At 49.3% G+C, this 17,161-nt stretch overlaps 1 protein-coding gene across 1 annotated transcript; it reads left to right on the top strand.

Annotated features, from left to right (window-relative positions):
• Positions 1-1,155: 1,155 nt before the first annotated feature.
• FOXE1 (forkhead box E1) lies at positions 1,156-4,643 on the top strand. The gene has a single exon (XM_032162663.2). The coding sequence runs from the start codon at positions 1,846-1,848 to the stop codon at positions 2,962-2,964; it is 1,119 nt and encodes a 372-aa protein (XP_032018554.1). The 5' UTR covers positions 1,156-1,845; the 3' UTR covers positions 2,965-4,643.
• Positions 4,644-17,161: the final 12,518 nt, after the last annotated feature.

The raw sequence follows: 17,161 nt of genomic DNA on the forward strand, positions 1-17,161 counted from the left end.
AGAACACTGAGGCCCTGCGAGGGGACAAGGACAGGCCCTGGATCTCCCAGTGAATGGCCAGGGAACGAACCCGGGCCAGAGGGGCCGCGCCGCGAGGATCTCAGGTTAGGACCAAGTCCCGGCTCAGGGACAGCAGGAAAGGAACTCAGAAATTGGACACCCATAAAGCAAACGTGTCCCGACTGCCCGCCCCTTCCCCCGGAGACGCGCCCACCCGGCGACAGCTCTCTTCCCACTCCCTCATCACCCGCAGCCCTCACTCCCCGCTGCGGGAAGGGGCTGCTTGGCTGCCTCTGGGGGTCTTCAGAGCTACCCTGGTCCCGGGGGATTGGAGGAGGAGGTTACCAATCCTGCGTCGTCTTTAATCCTTGCACCACTATCCATCAAATAGAGACAGATCCTGGGCCTCTCAAAGACGGATGATTGGGGGTGGGGATTGGCCTATCCCTAAATATCTACCACGCAAGGACTCTTGAGAGATCCAGACTCCGGTACAGTCGAGGGACCTGGGGCCCAAAAAGGGAAAGTGGCTACCTCTACCACATAGCTGGGAAGCGCAGTCCTAAAGGATACGCAGGTTGGAGACTGCGCTAAGCGGAGAAGTCGCAGTGGGGCCATGGCAAGTGACCTTCTCTTTCGGGCCTAAGAATACTCATTCTTAGATGGGGGGACTGGAGTGCCAAGTGGCTGTGGCAGCCACGAATGGGGTTTGGAAACCATCCTGAAAGGCCCTGGGAGCCGGTCTCCCGGAATTTCTCCCTCCCCGTTCCCACAAAAACCAAGCTCCCTCTCGGCCAATTCTCACCCTCTCAGGACAAAAAAGTGAGATGAGCCCGTCCTTTCACCTGCGAGTCCCAGGCCTTGGCAGAGGCCTGAAAAGTCCGAAAACTCCGAGTTCGGGCGCTGAGGTCTCCCCAGCCGATTCCTGAACTCTCCGGGCCTCAGTCGATCGGGGAGCGGAAGGGGGCCGACCCGGGGGATCTCCAAGCGCCCTCCCCGCCCTGACGTTGTGGGGCTCCTACCGCGCGGCCACAGCTGCTCCTACCTGGGGAGGTGCGCCTGGGCCCCGGGGGGCGGGCAGTCGGGGGGCGGGCAGGAACCGGTGCCGCCCCACGCTTCCTGGCGCCTTTAAGGAGGGGAAGCCGGCGGAGGGAGGAGCCGGTCCCGGTGTGCGCAGGGGAGCGCCTCGCCAGCGGTCTGCAGGGCTGGAGACCCACGCCGTGGAGAGGACCAGCCTCAGGTCGCCCCGCCTGGGCCCGCGCCCCGACCTCGCTGCCCCTGCCTCGCTTCTCTGCCCGTGGCGCTTACCGCCGCCTTGGCCTCGGGGGCAGGGCATGGGCGGCCCCGGCCAGATCGCCCAGCGCCTGTACTAACTGCCCTCGCTCTGGCCTTCGAGCCCGAAGCCTCTTCTGCGCGCACAACCTAGGCAGTAATCCTAAACCAGCGGGCACCACAGACCAGCTGCAGCCACCCCAACCCAGGGATCACTTCTGGACCCCTCGACCGCCCGGCACCAGCGCGCAAGGGACCCTTCAGCCGGCGACCAGAGTCCAGTCCCGGTCGCGAGGCCACCGCCGCTGCCCGCCTCGAGCTGCCCCACGCGGGCTGAGCCGTCGGCTGGCGGGTCACTCCCGAGCCTCTGTCTGCACCGCGCCAGCCCCAGACGACGGACGCCGAGCCTCCAGCGCGCGCTAGCCTGGGCCGCTGGGCTCCCGGGGCCAGCCCGCGACGATCCCCTGAGCTCTCCGCAGAGGGGCCGAGCGTCCGTTCCGGGGACGCCAGGCCCGCCCCCGCCCCCCGACAGCCGCGGGGATCCAGAGCCCGGGGGTACGGGACGGCCGCGCCATGACTGCCGAGAGCGGGCCGCCGCCGCCGCAGCCAGAGGTGCTGGCTGCGGTGAAGGAAGAGCGCGGCGAGACCGCAGCAGGCGCCGGGGTCCCAGGGGAGGCCGCGGGCCGCGGGGCGGGCGGGCGGCGCCGCAAGCGCCCCCTGCAGCGCGGGAAGCCGCCCTACAGCTACATCGCGCTCATCGCCATGGCCATCGCGCACGCGCCCGAGCGCCGCCTCACGCTGGGGGGCATCTACAAGTTCATCACCGAGCGCTTCCCCTTCTACCGCGACAACCCCAAAAAGTGGCAGAACAGCATCCGCCACAACCTCACACTCAACGACTGCTTCCTCAAGATCCCGCGCGAGGCCGGCCGCCCGGGTAAGGGCAACTACTGGGCGCTCGACCCCAACGCGGAGGACATGTTCGAGAGCGGCAGCTTCCTGCGCCGCCGCAAGCGCTTCAAGCGCTCGGACCTCTCCACCTACCCGGCTTACATGCACGACGCGGCGGCCGCGGCAGCCGCCGCCGCTGCCGCCGCCGCCGCCGCCATCTTCCCGGGCGCGGTGCCCGCCGCGCGCCCCCCCTACCCGGGCGCCGTCTATGCGAGCTACGCGCCGCCGTCGCTGGCCGCTCCGCCTCCAGTCTACTACCCCGCGGCGTCGCCCGGCCCTTGCCGCGTCTTCGGCCTGGTTCCTGAGCGGCCGCTCAGCCCAGAGCTGGGGCCCGCACCGTCGGGGCCCGGCGGCTCTTGCGCCTTTGCCTCCGCCGGCGCCCCAGCTACCACCACCGGCTACCAGCCCGCAGGCTGCACCGGGGCCCGGCCGGCCAACCCCTCGGCCTATGCGGCTGCCTACGCGGGCCCCGACGGCGCGTACCCGCAGGGCGCCGGCAGTGCGATCTTTGCCGCTGCTGGCCGCCTGGCGGGACCTGCTTCGCCCACCGCGGGCGGCAGCAGTGGCGGCGTGGAGACCACGGTGGACTTCTACGGGCGCACGTCGCCCGGCCAGTTCGGAGCGCTGGGGCCCTGCTACAACCCTGGCGGGCAGCTCGGAGGGGCCAGTGCAGGCGCCTACCATGCTCGCCATGCTGCCGCCTATCCCGGTGGGATAGATCGGTTCGTGTCCGCCATGTGAGCCGAGCGTAGGGACGAAAACTCATAGACACATCGGCTGTTCATACGTTCCCCGCAACCTGAGAACAGGAATGGAGAGAGGACTCAATTGGGACTCACGTGGAAAAGACAGAGCAGGCCACAGAGGCTCGGTCTGCCCGCGCACGGCGTAGGCACCCGGTGTACTCTGTAAATGGGTGGAGGTGGGGCTAGGCAGCTAGAGCCCTTGGACTGGCACAGGGACCCTCGATGGAGCGAAGCCCCCAAAGGGGATGCTTTCTGGCATTCTATCGGGGAGGGTCCTTGGCGGTAACCAGAGGGCAGCGTAGTGTCAACACCAGAGACCAGGATCCAGATTGTGGGGAATCAGTTTCAGCCTTCCATGTGCTGCCGGAAACTCGGGCTTTTTTACGCGGTTCGGCCTCTGGTGCCTTTAACTGCGTTACTACAGTAAAAGGCTCCAGCAGCGCCTTTATTCTTAAAGTGAGGAGGACAAATTTGCAAAAGAAATAGCCTTTTCTTCTTTTATAAATTGGAGAAATCTCTGCTGTGGTTGACCTGGGCTGGTTTTCCCTGTCTCTGAGAACTTGAGACCTAGCTCCGAGTTGAACTGTGCCTCAGCACTCCAGTCCCATCACCTGAACTTTCAGTCTCCCCAATCTGTTACACCAGAGGGCTGCAGGACTCTATCCACCGCCCCCGGGTTATCATTCAGGGCCCCATCATCTTGGATGCTGCCCTGCGTATTTGGCAGCAATGGTGGGCCACCCAGGGCCTCTGAGTAGCCATCCAAAGCCTAGCCGCTGTTCTAGGGAAAGGAAAAGAGTTCATGGCCAAGCGTCTAACCTAAAGTCCCAGGATTGGCTCCAGGCAGCAACTATATCCTAACTTATTGAACTTTTGAGCAGGATGTGCTGGTAATTTCATGGCTGTTACTGTCCAGTCATAAATCTGGTTTTCCATTATAAGGCAGTTATAAATACATTCATTCATTTGTCCACTGTTTCTTGTCATCACGCAGCCCTGGACCCAATGGGTGAACTAAAGTTTAAGGAGATGTGAGGACTCAGGGAGCCCGTTGGTGACACCTTTCAGTAGCTGAGGAGGGCTCTTCCATCCCCAGCACCCCCTGCTACACCTCAGCAGCCTTCCCCATGCAAAAAGGAAAGAGAAAAATTAAGTTGGGGCACTCAGTAAAGTGAGCTTTAGAAAGAAACTGGAATTTTAACTTCATTTTGCATCTTGCTTAAGTAGCAGGCTCACTAAAATTAGAGAAAGTCCAATAACTCTCCCCCTTTCCCTTGAGAAATCTTTAAATTTCGATTCTGGAGCAAAAACTTTCAGCATTAAATATTTCAGAGGCTCCATTCACAGCTTTCAGATAAATAGGAGTGTTCAGATGGACTGTTTTAATAAAAATCTTTCAGCAAGTGAGTTATGGCAAGAGAAACTCAGCCTCTTTCTGTATAAACTTAATAGGGAAGGGCCGGGGTGTGAAAAAGAAGACTGTATGAAAACCATTGGTAATTTTTATTTTTTATTTTTGGGACTGTACTATCCTGTTCAGGAAGACGTGTGAACTTGGTTCAGTCCAAATGGGGATTTGTATAAATCAGTGCTCTCCATTAGAAATATGGTGCAAGCCACATATGTAATTTTAAATTTTCTAGTAGCCACATTAATAAAGTAAAAAGAAACAGGTGAGGTTAATTTGAATGATAACCCAACGTATCAAAAATATTATGATTTCAACATATAATCAATGTAAAAATTGAGATGTTTTACTCTCCTTTCACATGAAGGCTTTACAATTTGGAGTGTGTTTTACACTTACAGCTTCTCTAAATGTGGACTAGTCACCTGCTAGGTCTTCAGTAGCAACACTGTATTGCGCAGTGCAGGTCTAGGTGCTGGCCCTTCCTGGCTTTGGTGGTGGTACCTGGAAGCACTTGAGGGCTGACCCTGCCACCCGTGGGCCCAAATTCCAGACCCAGCCTTGTGACCTTGGAAGAGTGCAGGTATTGGGCCGCCCTCCTCTCCCTAAGAATCTTTGCAAGTATGGAGTTCAAGTGTTCTCCTCCATTCAGCTAGACAAGCTGGCTGTCCCAGGTGCAGAGATCAGGATGACTTGCCTGGTTGGGAAGAATGGGAAAGTAAGAGTCCTCCACCCAGGAGTTTTGTTTGGGCTGCGGAAGAGCCCCGGCGCAGGACTGGGGCTGGAGAAGGCTGGGTTTTGCACCTAGTTATGCCAGAGTTGAGCCTTTCCCTGTTTCCTAATTAGCAAGTCCAGTGCCTTGACAGCACCATTAATCTTAAGCCAGTCCCTTCTCCTCTCGGGTCGTCATTTGTGAAATGGGAATTTGTGACTGCTACCTCAGATAATTTTCCTGAAGTTAAACGAGAGGAGAGGTGAAAAGCGCTTTGTGAACTGTAAAGCGCAGGCGACAGCAGGGCTGAAAGGCTTTAAATAAGCGCTGCCTTGTAAAAAAGCCTCCTGGAGTGTCGCGATAAAGCCCCGGGAACGAGAAAGACAGGGTGGGAAAGAGCGGGCGTTTTCGTCCCCCGTTCTACTTGTCAACTTGCGGGATAGGTAAGATTGTGCCAAAGGCGAGGGTCAGGACCAGGAGAGAGAGGAGGCTGCGGGGAGGGACCTGGGTGTGTGCTTCAGGAGCCCGAAGGGACACGGAGACCCGCGAGGGTTGGGATCAAGGCATTGAAGACAGAGCGACAGCCCTTCTCGGCGTCCTGCCGGCCGACGACACCAAGAGCTCGCGCACCGGGTGGGAATGGGCGCCGCGCAGGGGAGCGAGTACCTCGGAAACAATGCGCGCCGCCCGGGGCCTCACCCACAGCGGGGTCGCAGGCGGCCGGCCCCCTTAGCCCGCGTGACTGTGGGATCCTGAGAACATTCCGCTGTATGTCTTGGAACCTTCTAACCCTAGGAATTTCCAAACCCCTCTCAGTCCCTCATCTGGGGACTGGAGGTGCCCTTCTTTTTTACTTTTTTCTTCTTCATTTTATGAACACAGAAAAATCGTTTGTCCCTCTCCGGGCCCTGCACCCGCCAGCGTCGTGTGCAGGCGTCCCCAGGCTGTGGATAATTAGACGCTTTCTTCCCTAATTGCTCAAGGCTCGTTAGAATTCGCCCTAGAGCTGTGTCGTGTATTTTCTTTCAAATTAACTTTGCTTGCAATTAAGCTTAGGGAACCAGCAACAAAAGCAGACTTGGCCCGAGGTCGTTCACCACGAAAATGGATTAGAGAACCTTCTTCCCCGATTTAAGGGGAAAGATAACTGCGGCCAACGCTTTGGGAGAAGTGCTCCTACCGCAGAGGCGACGACGGGGGAGCAGCAAGCTGCTCACGGTAGTCGGCGTTGGCGGCAGCGGTAGCCTTCCTCATCTGGGCGATGTGGGCTCCGAGAAGAGTAAGGATAACGTCCCCGAAATGACTTCTGTACAGTTTGAGCCCAACTGCACACCCATGACTTGGAGCTGCCCTGTGGAGTTAAAATTTACCAAACACATTCATGGACATAATCTCATTTACTAAGAACTTTGTGAGAATTTTCTTTTACTAAATTTTTTCTTATTACAAAATCAGTACGTGTTCATTGTTTTAAAAGAAATAACAGGTAAGAAAATAAAGAGGGAGGGAAATAACAGCAAAAAAACACAACAACAACAAAAAAAGGCTGTGGGGGGACCCATAAAGAATGCGCAGTTAACGCTTAAGTATATATCTTTTCTGGAGTTTGTTTTTGCTTTTGTCTTTTCCCCTATACAGGAGGCCTGAGTCTTGACTTTGTCACTAAATTGCTGTGAGGTCTTGAACAAATTCCTTCTGGCATGGAGTGGGCCTGTTTCTCCACCTATAAAACTGGGTGCAGGTCCCCTTTTACCCTTTCACATTTTCTAACACCTCTTCTTTTGGTCACTTGAATACAAGATGCACTTCTGCAAGGGCCAGGAGCAAGGCCTGGGGGCAAAGGGCGGCAAGCCCTCCCTGTTGGTTTACACAAGAGATGGAGGTCAGCTGCAAGGACATTCCCTGGGAGCTTGCTAGAAATACTGGTTGTTTGGCCTCACCCCAGACCTCCTAGACCAGAACCTGCCTTTCTATAAGACCCTTAGGTGATTCCTATGCCCTGAGCAAAGAGGAAGAACTTTGAAAAAAATGTGTTATTGAGATTAGAGATGCCAGAATAACTTCTAGAAGCCTCCTGTTTCTGGCCCGGAACCCCAGCTAGCACTCCAGCACTGTCTTGTGGCTCTGACTGCAGAGAGCAGAGAGGGCAGGGTGGCAAGGGGACAGAGCTGGGGTGAAGTGCTTCATCTCCTCCTTTGAGTACTTTCTGAGTCTTGGAATCCTAGCCCTTAGACTGCACCTCATCTCCTGTTTCCAGCTGTATAGGTGACTGTGACAATGACATTCAACAAGAGTATATCTGAAAACATCTTGAAAGCTGGGGTGACAGAGCCAGGGCAGGAAGCCACGTCCTGACTCCGGGCTGAGGCACTGTAAGGGACCTTGGGTTCGAGCTCTATACCCTCCCTTAGCAACAGTCAATTGCCTGAGTATAGAATAAACTTTGCCTCTGACCCCTCAGCTCCAGCCCCAAGTCTGAGGTAGTTAAGGGTCTAGGAGAAAAATTAAGCTTTCTGTACAGAACACAATGGCCAACTGGAAGGGGTCCCTGTCTCCAAGTCAGTCTGGGCCGAGGGATCCTCTAGTGGAAAGCCTAAGGTCCTCAGTGCCCTAAGGAACCCTCCCCTGCCTCGAACACATATGAGCTTGGCTTTCTGTGTGTGCTCAGCCTGTTCCTGAGGGTAGACATGACAAGATAGCTGGGGGAATATATCCCTGATGAAAAGCAGTTCAGACAGGGGCATGTACCATGAAGGATGGGGCAGGGGCCCAGATTGGGAAAGCATGAAAGCATGTTCCTAGGATCACATGGCACCACACGGGGAGAACCAGGACTTTCATCTCATTGCTTGTGTAAGTTCCCAATAGGAATAAATAGGAATATTGTGAGTGTGTGTGGAGCCTCCATAGAGCCAAAGAAGGGGCATGTGACTTGCCCAAGATATGACAGCTGTTAAGTGTCCAAGCTGGACTAGAACCTATGCCTCCCCCAATGGAGACTGCATTTGATTATTATCTTAATGAAGGTAATATGGAAGTAAAAGTAATCTGGTGAGGATGTGAAGGTAGGGGCTAAGGAATGGGGATGGACTGCAACTTGAGGAATGGACTTACCTGTTAAATAAGTAGCTTAGAACTACCTCGAGAGAAAGTAGTGCAGTTAGTGCTCCTCAGGCCAAACTAAGCAGTGAACAAAATTTTAAATGGGATGGACAGGCAGAGTAGGGGTGAGATGGAATGCCCTTAATGAGTTCTGCTCTCCTGCCCCTGCCCTCTCTTCAGCATCTCCTCTCCCTGGCTGAGGCCAAAGCCAGCCTTTGCAGAGCTCCTGGCATGGTCCTCAATATTTGGCCTCAAAAGAGGAATGCTGTCTGCTCTCTGTGGAGTTCCCGAACCCCTCTGCTAGCCCCACACTCCCTCTTCTGAGAGTGGAAGCTCGGATTTCCAGCTCAGCCCAGAAGGGTTAACCAGGAAGCACCTAGTCAGAGACCCAGGGAACAGCTGTCAGCCCCTCCCAGGGTGAGGAAGAGATTGGGAAGCCAGAATCAGGGTGGATCTCAGCCATGGGGCAGAGCACCGGTTTATCTCGCTGAGAACCTGGAGAAGCTTCTCAAGTGGGGGTGGTCAGGGCAGAGCCCCAGTCATGGTTTCTCAGGCATGGAGGTGCTCTGCAACCAGGCAATAAATTTTGAGAGCCACCAGCTCCCAGGACTCAATTCCCGCCTCTGCTCACGGCCCTGGCCCCAGCAGCCAGCCAGGGCCTCCCAAGAGTACTCCTGCCTCCATTCTGTCCCTGCTGCCAGCTTACCTCCCTGAAGCTGAGCTCCAGTCCTGTGGAGAAGGCTCCCTGCTGTCTGCAGTAGAATGCTTCAGCGCCTCACCTGGCACTAGGGACCCTCGGTCATCCTTATGTCAACCTTCTTGCCAGCCACATCTCCCATAGCTGCCTTCCCACACCCCCAGTCTGCAGCCAACACACCATTTGCTGTTCCCTGACACTCCCATGTGTTCCTGTCATCATGAATTTGCCCTGACCATTCCCTCTCCAGGAACCACCTAACCCCATGCCACACCTCCATGGCCGCCAGCCCTGTAGGACCCTATTATCTCTCCCGGATCACAGTGCCAGCCCCTAACAGGACCCCCTGCTTCCTCCCCTGCTCCCTTGGCAGTTTTCCCTACAGCAGCCAATGTGTGACCCAGCTCAAAGCCCAGCCAGACCATGTCACTTTCTCACGGAGGCCCAGACCTCAGGACCAGGGAGTGCAATTAGGAACATGGCGTTTCCACGAGCAGTCCTGTGAAGGGTTTCTCACAGTATGAAAAAAACTACATTTAATATGAATGTTTTCAAAAATTTCCACTCCCACATCACAACACATTTTTTTTTTTTTTTTTTGAGATGGAGTTTTACTCTTGTTGCCCAGGTTGGAGTGCAATGGCAACCTCTGCCTCCCAGGTTCAAGCAATTCTCCTGCCTCAGCCTCCCGAGTAGCTGAGATTACAGGCATGCACCACTATGCCTGGCTAATTTTCTATTTTTAGTAGAGACGGGGTTTCTTCATGTTGAGGCTGGTCTCGAACTCCTGACCTCAGGTGATCCGCCCACCTCAGCCTCCCAAAGTTCTAGGATTACAGACGTGAGCCACCGCGCCTGGCCAACACATTCTTTTATCCCAAATTTTTATCAAAACCTCAAACAACTATTCAACCTTGTGTGAAGTGGGGTCTGCCTTCATTTTCCCTGCACAGATGCTCATAAAGAAAGGTGTCCTCTCCTGGGGACTGTGCTCAGGGCTTTTGATGGCAAGGCTGCGGGTGGACGATGTTGAGGACAACTGTCCAGCGGGGAACTCCAGACAAGCATGAAACAATCCACCCTCTTTCTGGCATATAAATATCGGCTTATTTTGAGAAGAAAGTGTGCCAGACACTGCTAGTTGTCTACCCACCCATTTTCTTCACTTCTTCTTTTCTCACAAGACCCTGATTTTGTTCAGGTTTCAGTTGGTTGTGTCTTATCCCTTGGCGGTGAATCTTGACTTGCATAAGGTAAGCGCAGTCACTATCCTATCACTCTTGTCAGAGACTGATTTGGAAACAGGTACAGGATACTTTCTGGGCCAATGAGATGTTCAGGAAAGTCTGCTGTAGACTTCTGGAACACATTTATTTGGTCTTAACAAAAAATAGGGGAGGGCATGGTGGTGCATGCCTGTAATCCCAGCTACTCAGGAGGCTGAGGCAGGAGAATCACCTAAACCCGGGAGGCAGAGGTTGCCGTAAGCCGAGATCGCACCACTGCACTCCAGCCTGGGCGACAGAGCCAGACTCTGTCTCAAAAACAACAATGACAATAACAACAACAACAACAAACAAACAAATGTATCCTAACTGACACAGAAAGTGACCATGACAGGGCAGGGGAAAACTGATTCTTGATGTATTCCCTTTGAGACTTCTCTTGGCTTCTTATAAATAAATGTGCACCTAACAGACTATCTAGCCCTACCCCTTGTTTTATGGAAGAGAAACCAGAGAAAGTAACTTTCCATGGTAACAGTGAGTTATCATTGTAGACCCTAGTTCAGGGCCCTTCCACAGCTCCAGGGGCTCAGCAGGAACAAAACTAATAATAATCCCAACATTTTCTAAAAGGCACTTTGTTCAGGGAGTACCAGCCATTTTCACAGGTGTTATCTCTTTGGATCCTCACAGCTCCCCTGGGAAGCAGCAGGTTTCAAATGCACCCTTTTCAGGAAAGGAAACTAAGGTCCAAGAAAAGGGGGTACTGAGCTCAAGTCATGTGACCGTTGCACACAGGAGGGACCAACCCTCAACCCCGGTGTAACAAGTCCTCAGTAAAATGAACCAGAAATCTGAGGCCCCTTCCTCCCTGGATGTGGGAATCAGGAGGCTGGGAGAATCACCTGTTAGTGTTGACTGGCGCTTGGGAATCCTCTGGCTTTGAGCCTCTGAGTAGGGTGGATTCTCCATATGCCCCTGGCTTATCTCCATAGGGCATGTAAGGCTTAAAGATAGTGTCTTTGAGTGTATGGGTCCAGTTGCTTCGGATCCAACAAAGTAGGATGGTTAGTGATCAAGCTGAAGGGAACTGGCATTTGCTAAAAACAAGCCCTGCCATTGTGGGACTCCTGTCACCCCACCCAGAACCCTCTCAGCTTCAGCCAGGGTTGGTTCCATCAAGGTGAAAGCTGCAGGAGCAGGCCTGTAGTTTACAGAACACCTGGGAGAGGCTGTGGGTAGCTGGGTAATTTCCAAATTAATTGCAGGAGAAAACTAACAAAACAATCTGCAGGCTAAGCATCCTGGGAGCTCACCCATGAGACTGACAGCCTGGAATCCAGCAAGTACAATGCCGCCGACCACAGACAGGAGGGCCCTTCCTCCTTTCGGGGAGGAGGGCTGACTTCCAACAAGGACCCGTCTGGGCCTGCAGCTGGGCCAAGAGGAAAGCAAAACTCTAGAACCAAAACAGCCTTTCCACCCAAAACCAAACTACAATAAACATAAGCAGCTTTCCCGGAACTGCAAGTTTGGCTAGACCAGAGAATGATCCCCTGATGGAAGACTTGTTTTCTCAGCAAGGGACTTTTGGGCCTCATTTTGAAAATTTCTTCCTAAATTCAGCCTCAGGAAACTAAGGCTGCTCCCACTGCCCCCTGCAGACTACACACAGGCATGAAATGAGCCTGAAGCCTCTGCTGTACTCTTTTATTTTTTGAGATGGAGTCTCACACTATGGTCCAGGCTGGAGTGCAGTGGCGTGACCTAGGCTCACTGCAACCTACACCTTCTGAGTTCAAGCGATTCTCCTGTCTCAGCTTCCTAAGTAGCTGGGATTACAAGCGCCCACCGTTACACTTGGCTAATTTTCGTATTTTTAGTAGAGATGGGGTTTTGCCATGTTGGCCAGGCTGATCTTGAACTCCTGACCTCAGGTGATCTGCCCACCTCAGCCTCTCAAAGTGCTGGGATTACAGGCATGAGCCATGGCCTGCTGTACTCTTCATAACCATCAAATCTTACCTTTGTTGATACTTTGCAGCTTCCCAAGAGGCTGTCTGCCTTCATGAGAAAAGCACTGGTTTAAGTCCTGGCTTTGATATCTGAGAAGTCTTAGTGCCCCCGAAAATCCCCTACGGAGGTAGTGACTATGAACTAGGAAACAGTGGCAGCAGAGTTGAAGCCAGGCAGTCTGGGTCCAGAGCTTCTTAGTAGGCGCATGCCACTGTGCCCAGCTCTATGTTTAATGTTTTGAGAAACCACCAAACTTTCCCATAGTGACTACACCATTTTGCATTCCCGCCAACAATGCACGAGGATTCCAGTTTCTCCACATTCTTACCAGCACTTGTTATTTTCTGGGGTTTTGTTTGTTTGTTTCTGTTTTCTTATAACCATCCTGGTAAGTGTGCAGAGGTATCTCATTGTGGTTATGATTTGCATTTCCCTAGTGACTAATAATGTTGAGCATTTTTTCATGTGCTTAGTGGCCATTTGTATATTTTCTTTGGAAAAATGTCTATTCAAGTCCTTTGCCCATTTTTGAATTAGGTTGTTTTATTATTACTGAGTTTTAGATGTTCTTTATGTATTTTGAATATTAATTCCTTATCAGGTATATGCTTTCCAAATATTTTCTCTCATTTACTAGGTCATCTTTTTCACTTTTTGATAGTATTCTTTGATGCACAGAAGTTCTTAACCTTGATAAAGTTCAATTTTTCTTTTTTGTTTGTTTTCTACTCTTTTACTGTTATACCCATGAAGTCATTGTCAAATCCAATGTCATGAAGATTTTCGCAAATTTTTCATCTAAAAGTCTTATAGCTTTAGCTCTTCAGTTTAGGGCTTTGATTCACTTTGCGTTCTTTTTTGTATATGGTGTAAAGGACCAAGTTCATTCTTCCCATGATATATCTGCTTGTCTCAACACCATTTACTGAAAACATTGTCCTTTCCCTTATGGCATCCTTGAGCAAATCAATTAACTATATACATGAAGGTTTATTTCTGGGATCTTTGTCCTATTTTACTGGTGTATATGTCTGTCCTTATGCCAGTACTGTTTTTTTTTTTTTTCCTTTTCTTACAGACAGGGTCTTGCTCTATTTCCCAGGCTGCAGTGTGGTGGCACAATCATAGTTCACTGCAGCCTCAAACTCCTGAGCTCAAGGGATCTTCCTGCCACAGGCTCCTGAGTAGCTAGGACTACAGGTACACACCACCATACCCATTTTTTGTTGTTGTTTTTGTCTTCTATTTTTGTAGAGATAGGGTCTCACTATATTGAAAGATCAGGCTGGTCTCAAACTCCTGGCTTCAAGTGATCCTCCCACATCAGCCTCCCAAAATCCTTGAATTACAGACTTGAGCCACCACGCCTGGACTGCCAGTATTGTTTTAATTGCTGTAGCATTGTAGTAAGTTTCAAAGTTGGGTAGTGTGAAGCTTTCAAGTTTATTTCTCTTTTTCAAGATTTGTTTTGGCTATTCAAAATGCAGTTTCATGTGGATGTAAGGATTGCCTTTTCTGGTTCTGTTGGAATTTTTATTGCATGAATCTGTAGATCACTTTGGATAGAATAGACATCTTAACAATACTGTCTTTCTATCCATGATCAGGGATGTTTTTCCATTTATTTGTGCCTTTAATTTCTTTCAGCAATGTTTCAGTCTATGTCTTTCACTTCCTTGGTTAGATGTATTCCTATTCTTTCATTCATTTAGCTGCTAATGTATTTCATTCTTTTAGCTGCTATTGTAGATGAAATTACTTTTCTAATTTCCTTCTTACAGCTGATTTTCTGTGTTGATATTGTATTTTGCAACTTTGTTGAATTTGTTTAATAGCTCTAGTAACCTTGTGGATTCTTTGGGATTTTCTACATATAAGATCATATCATCTGTGAATAGAGATAGTTTTACCTCTTCCTTTCCAATTTGGGTGCCTTTTATTTCTTTTTCTTTTCTGATAGCTCTGGCTAGAATTTCCAGTACAATGTTGGACAGCATAAAGCAAGCATTCTTCTCTTGTTCCTGTTATTAGGAAGAAAGCTTTCAGTTTTTCACCACTGAGTATGATGTTAACTGTGAACTTTTAAATAAATACCTCATCATTTCGAGGAATTTTCTCTCTATTCCTAGTTTTCTGAGAGTTTTTCATCATGAAAGGATGTTGGATTTTGTCAAATAATGCAACATCCTTTTCTGCATTGAGATGATCATGCAGTTTCTTCCCCTCTTCATTGTATAAAAGTGATGAATTGATTAACGGATTGATTTTCTTATGTTGAACCATCCTTGCATTCCTGAGATAAATCTCACTTGGTCATGTTGAAAATCCTTTTACTTTGCTCTAGGATTTTATCTATTAATATTTTGTTGAGAATTTTTGCATCTATATGCAAAAGGAATATTTGTAATTTTCTTGTAATGTCTATCTAGCTTTGGTATCAGAGAAATATTGCCCTCATGGAATGAATTAGGAAGTGTTCCCTCTTCTTCAATTTTATGGAAGAGTTTGGTAAGAATTGGTTTTAATTCTTCTTTAAATAGTTGATAGAATTCACCAGTGAAGCCATCTGATACCAGACTTATCTTTGTTGGGAGGTTTTTGATCACTGATTCAATCTCTTTACTTGTTAGAGATCTGTTGAGATTTTTCTATTTCTTCCTGAGTCAGTTTAAGTAATTTGTGTATTTCAAGAAGTTTGTCCATTTCTTCTAGGTTGTCTAATGCATTGGCATACAACTGCTCATAGTATTCTCTTATAATCTTTTTTTTAATCTCTGTGAGGTTGGTGGTAATGTCTCCACTTTCATTTCTGCATTTAGTTATTTATGGACCATCTTTATTTTCTCTTTGTCAGTCTAGCTAAAGGTTTGTTCATTATGTTGATCTTTTCAAAGATCCAACTTTTGGTTACATTGATTTTTCTCTACTGTTTTACTATTCTCTATTTTTTAACCTCCACTTTAACCTTGATTATTTCCTTTCTTCTACTAGTTTTGGGTTTAGTTTGCTCTACTTTTAGTGAAAGTAAAATTTGGGCTGGGCATGGTGGCTCACGCCTGTAGTCCAGCACTTTGGGAGGCCGAGGCATGTGGATCATCTGAGGTCAGGAGTTCAAGACCAGCCTGGCCGACATGATGAAACCCCATCTCTACTAAAAATAAAAAAAATTAGCTGGGCATGGTGGTGGGCACCTGTAATTCAAGCTGCTCAGGAGGCTGAGGCAGGAGAATTGCTTGAACCCAGGAGATAGAGGTTGCAGTGAGCCAAGATCACACCATTGCATTCCAGCCTGGGTGACAAGAGCAAAACTCCATCAAAAAAAAAAAAAAAAAAGAAAGAAAGAAAGAAGAAAGAAAGAAAGAAAGAAGGAAAGAAAAGAAAGAAAGAAAAAAGAAAAGAAAAAGTAAAATTTGGTGGAAAATTAGGTTAGTGACTTGGGATCTTTCTCTTTAATGCAGTCACTTACAGATGTAATTTTTCCTTCTAAGCACTGTTTTCACTGCATTCCATAAGTTTGGGTATGCTGTATATTCATTTTCATTTGTCTCCAAGTATTTTCTAATATCCCTAATACCTAAATAAGTGATTTCTTTTTTGACCCATTGGTTGTTTAAGAATGAGTTTTTAAATTTCCATAGATTCATGAATTTTCTGTGGGTTTTTTTGGAGGGTTTGTTTGTTTGTTTGTTTGTTTTGAGACAGGGTCTCACTCTGTCACCCAGGCTGGAGTGCAGTGGTGTGATCTCAACTCACTGCAACCTCCACCTCCTGGGCTCAACTAATGCTCATGCCTCAGCCTTCCAACTGGCTGGGATTACAGGGTTGGGCCACCATGTCTGGCTAATTTTTGTATTGTTAGTAGAGATGGGGTTTCACCATGTTGACCAGGCTGGTCTTGAACTCCTGACCTCAAGTGATCCACCCACCTTGGTCTCCCAAAGTGCTAGGATTACAGGCACGAGCCACAATGCCCAGCCCTGGTTTTCTTTTATTGATTTCTAACTTCATCCTGTTTTGGTCAGAGCAGATACTTTGTATGATATCTATTTGTTAAAATCTATTAAGACTTGTTTTGTGGCCTAATATATGGTCTATCCCAGAGAATGTGCCATGTGCACCTGAGAAAAATATGTATTTTACTGTTAGGAAGAGTCATGTGTATATGCCTGTTAGGACTAGTAAATTAATTTTTGTATATGGTATGAGGTAGGGGTTCAAATTCATTCTTTTGCATGTGGATATCCATTGTCATGGCACAATTTGTTGAGGAGACTGTTTTTCCCATGGAATGCTCTTGGTACCCTTGTCAAAAATCAATTAGTCATAGGTGTATGGGTTTATTTCTGGACTCTCTATTCTATTCCATTGATCTATATATCTATCCTTATGCCAGTGTCACTTCAGTAAAGTTTTCAAGTTTTCTTAAAAAAAAAAAACAACAGCAGATTCAACCCACTTTCTTCTGGCCTTTAAGTCCAACATTATAACTAGAATAAACTGCTCCCAAAAGGATGTGAATAACACACCTTACAACCTGGACTGAGGTTTTTTCATCATTACACTCATGACTTCTGCTCCAATATGTGTTTGAACACTGTTTGAGTGAGAGGCAGTGTTTCTTAACATTCCCTTCTTCTGCATATCCAGAACAAATAATACAAAGGGAATCTAGAAACTACCTAACCCCATAGCCAGATCATTCTGACAATGCTATAGAAAAATTAGGTAGGATATGCCATATTATAAAGTAGGGCCATGAGTTCAAAAAACAAATGACACATGGACTAGCTGGGGAAGCCACAATAGGTAACAGCATGTGTTTAAAAGGCTTAGCCAATGCTAAGCTCTCTGTGAGTCAGGAATGTCATGAGGATTCCATAATAATAAACTTCATTTGTAGCAGCATTAAAAGAAATAGAGTGCCCAGAGTGAGGAGGCGATGGTCATACCTGACTTTGCCCTGCTCAGGGTGTCTGAATTGCCCATGAGCTTCACACTTTTTGATGGGCATTGATTAACTGGACTATGTCA

Source organism: Hylobates moloch, unplaced genomic scaffold, assembly GCF_009828535.3.
Source record: "Hylobates moloch isolate HMO894 unplaced genomic scaffold, HMol_V3 SCAFFOLD_10, whole genome shotgun sequence".
NCBI classification, from domain to species: Eukaryota; Metazoa; Chordata; class Mammalia; order Primates; family Hylobatidae; genus Hylobates; species Hylobates moloch.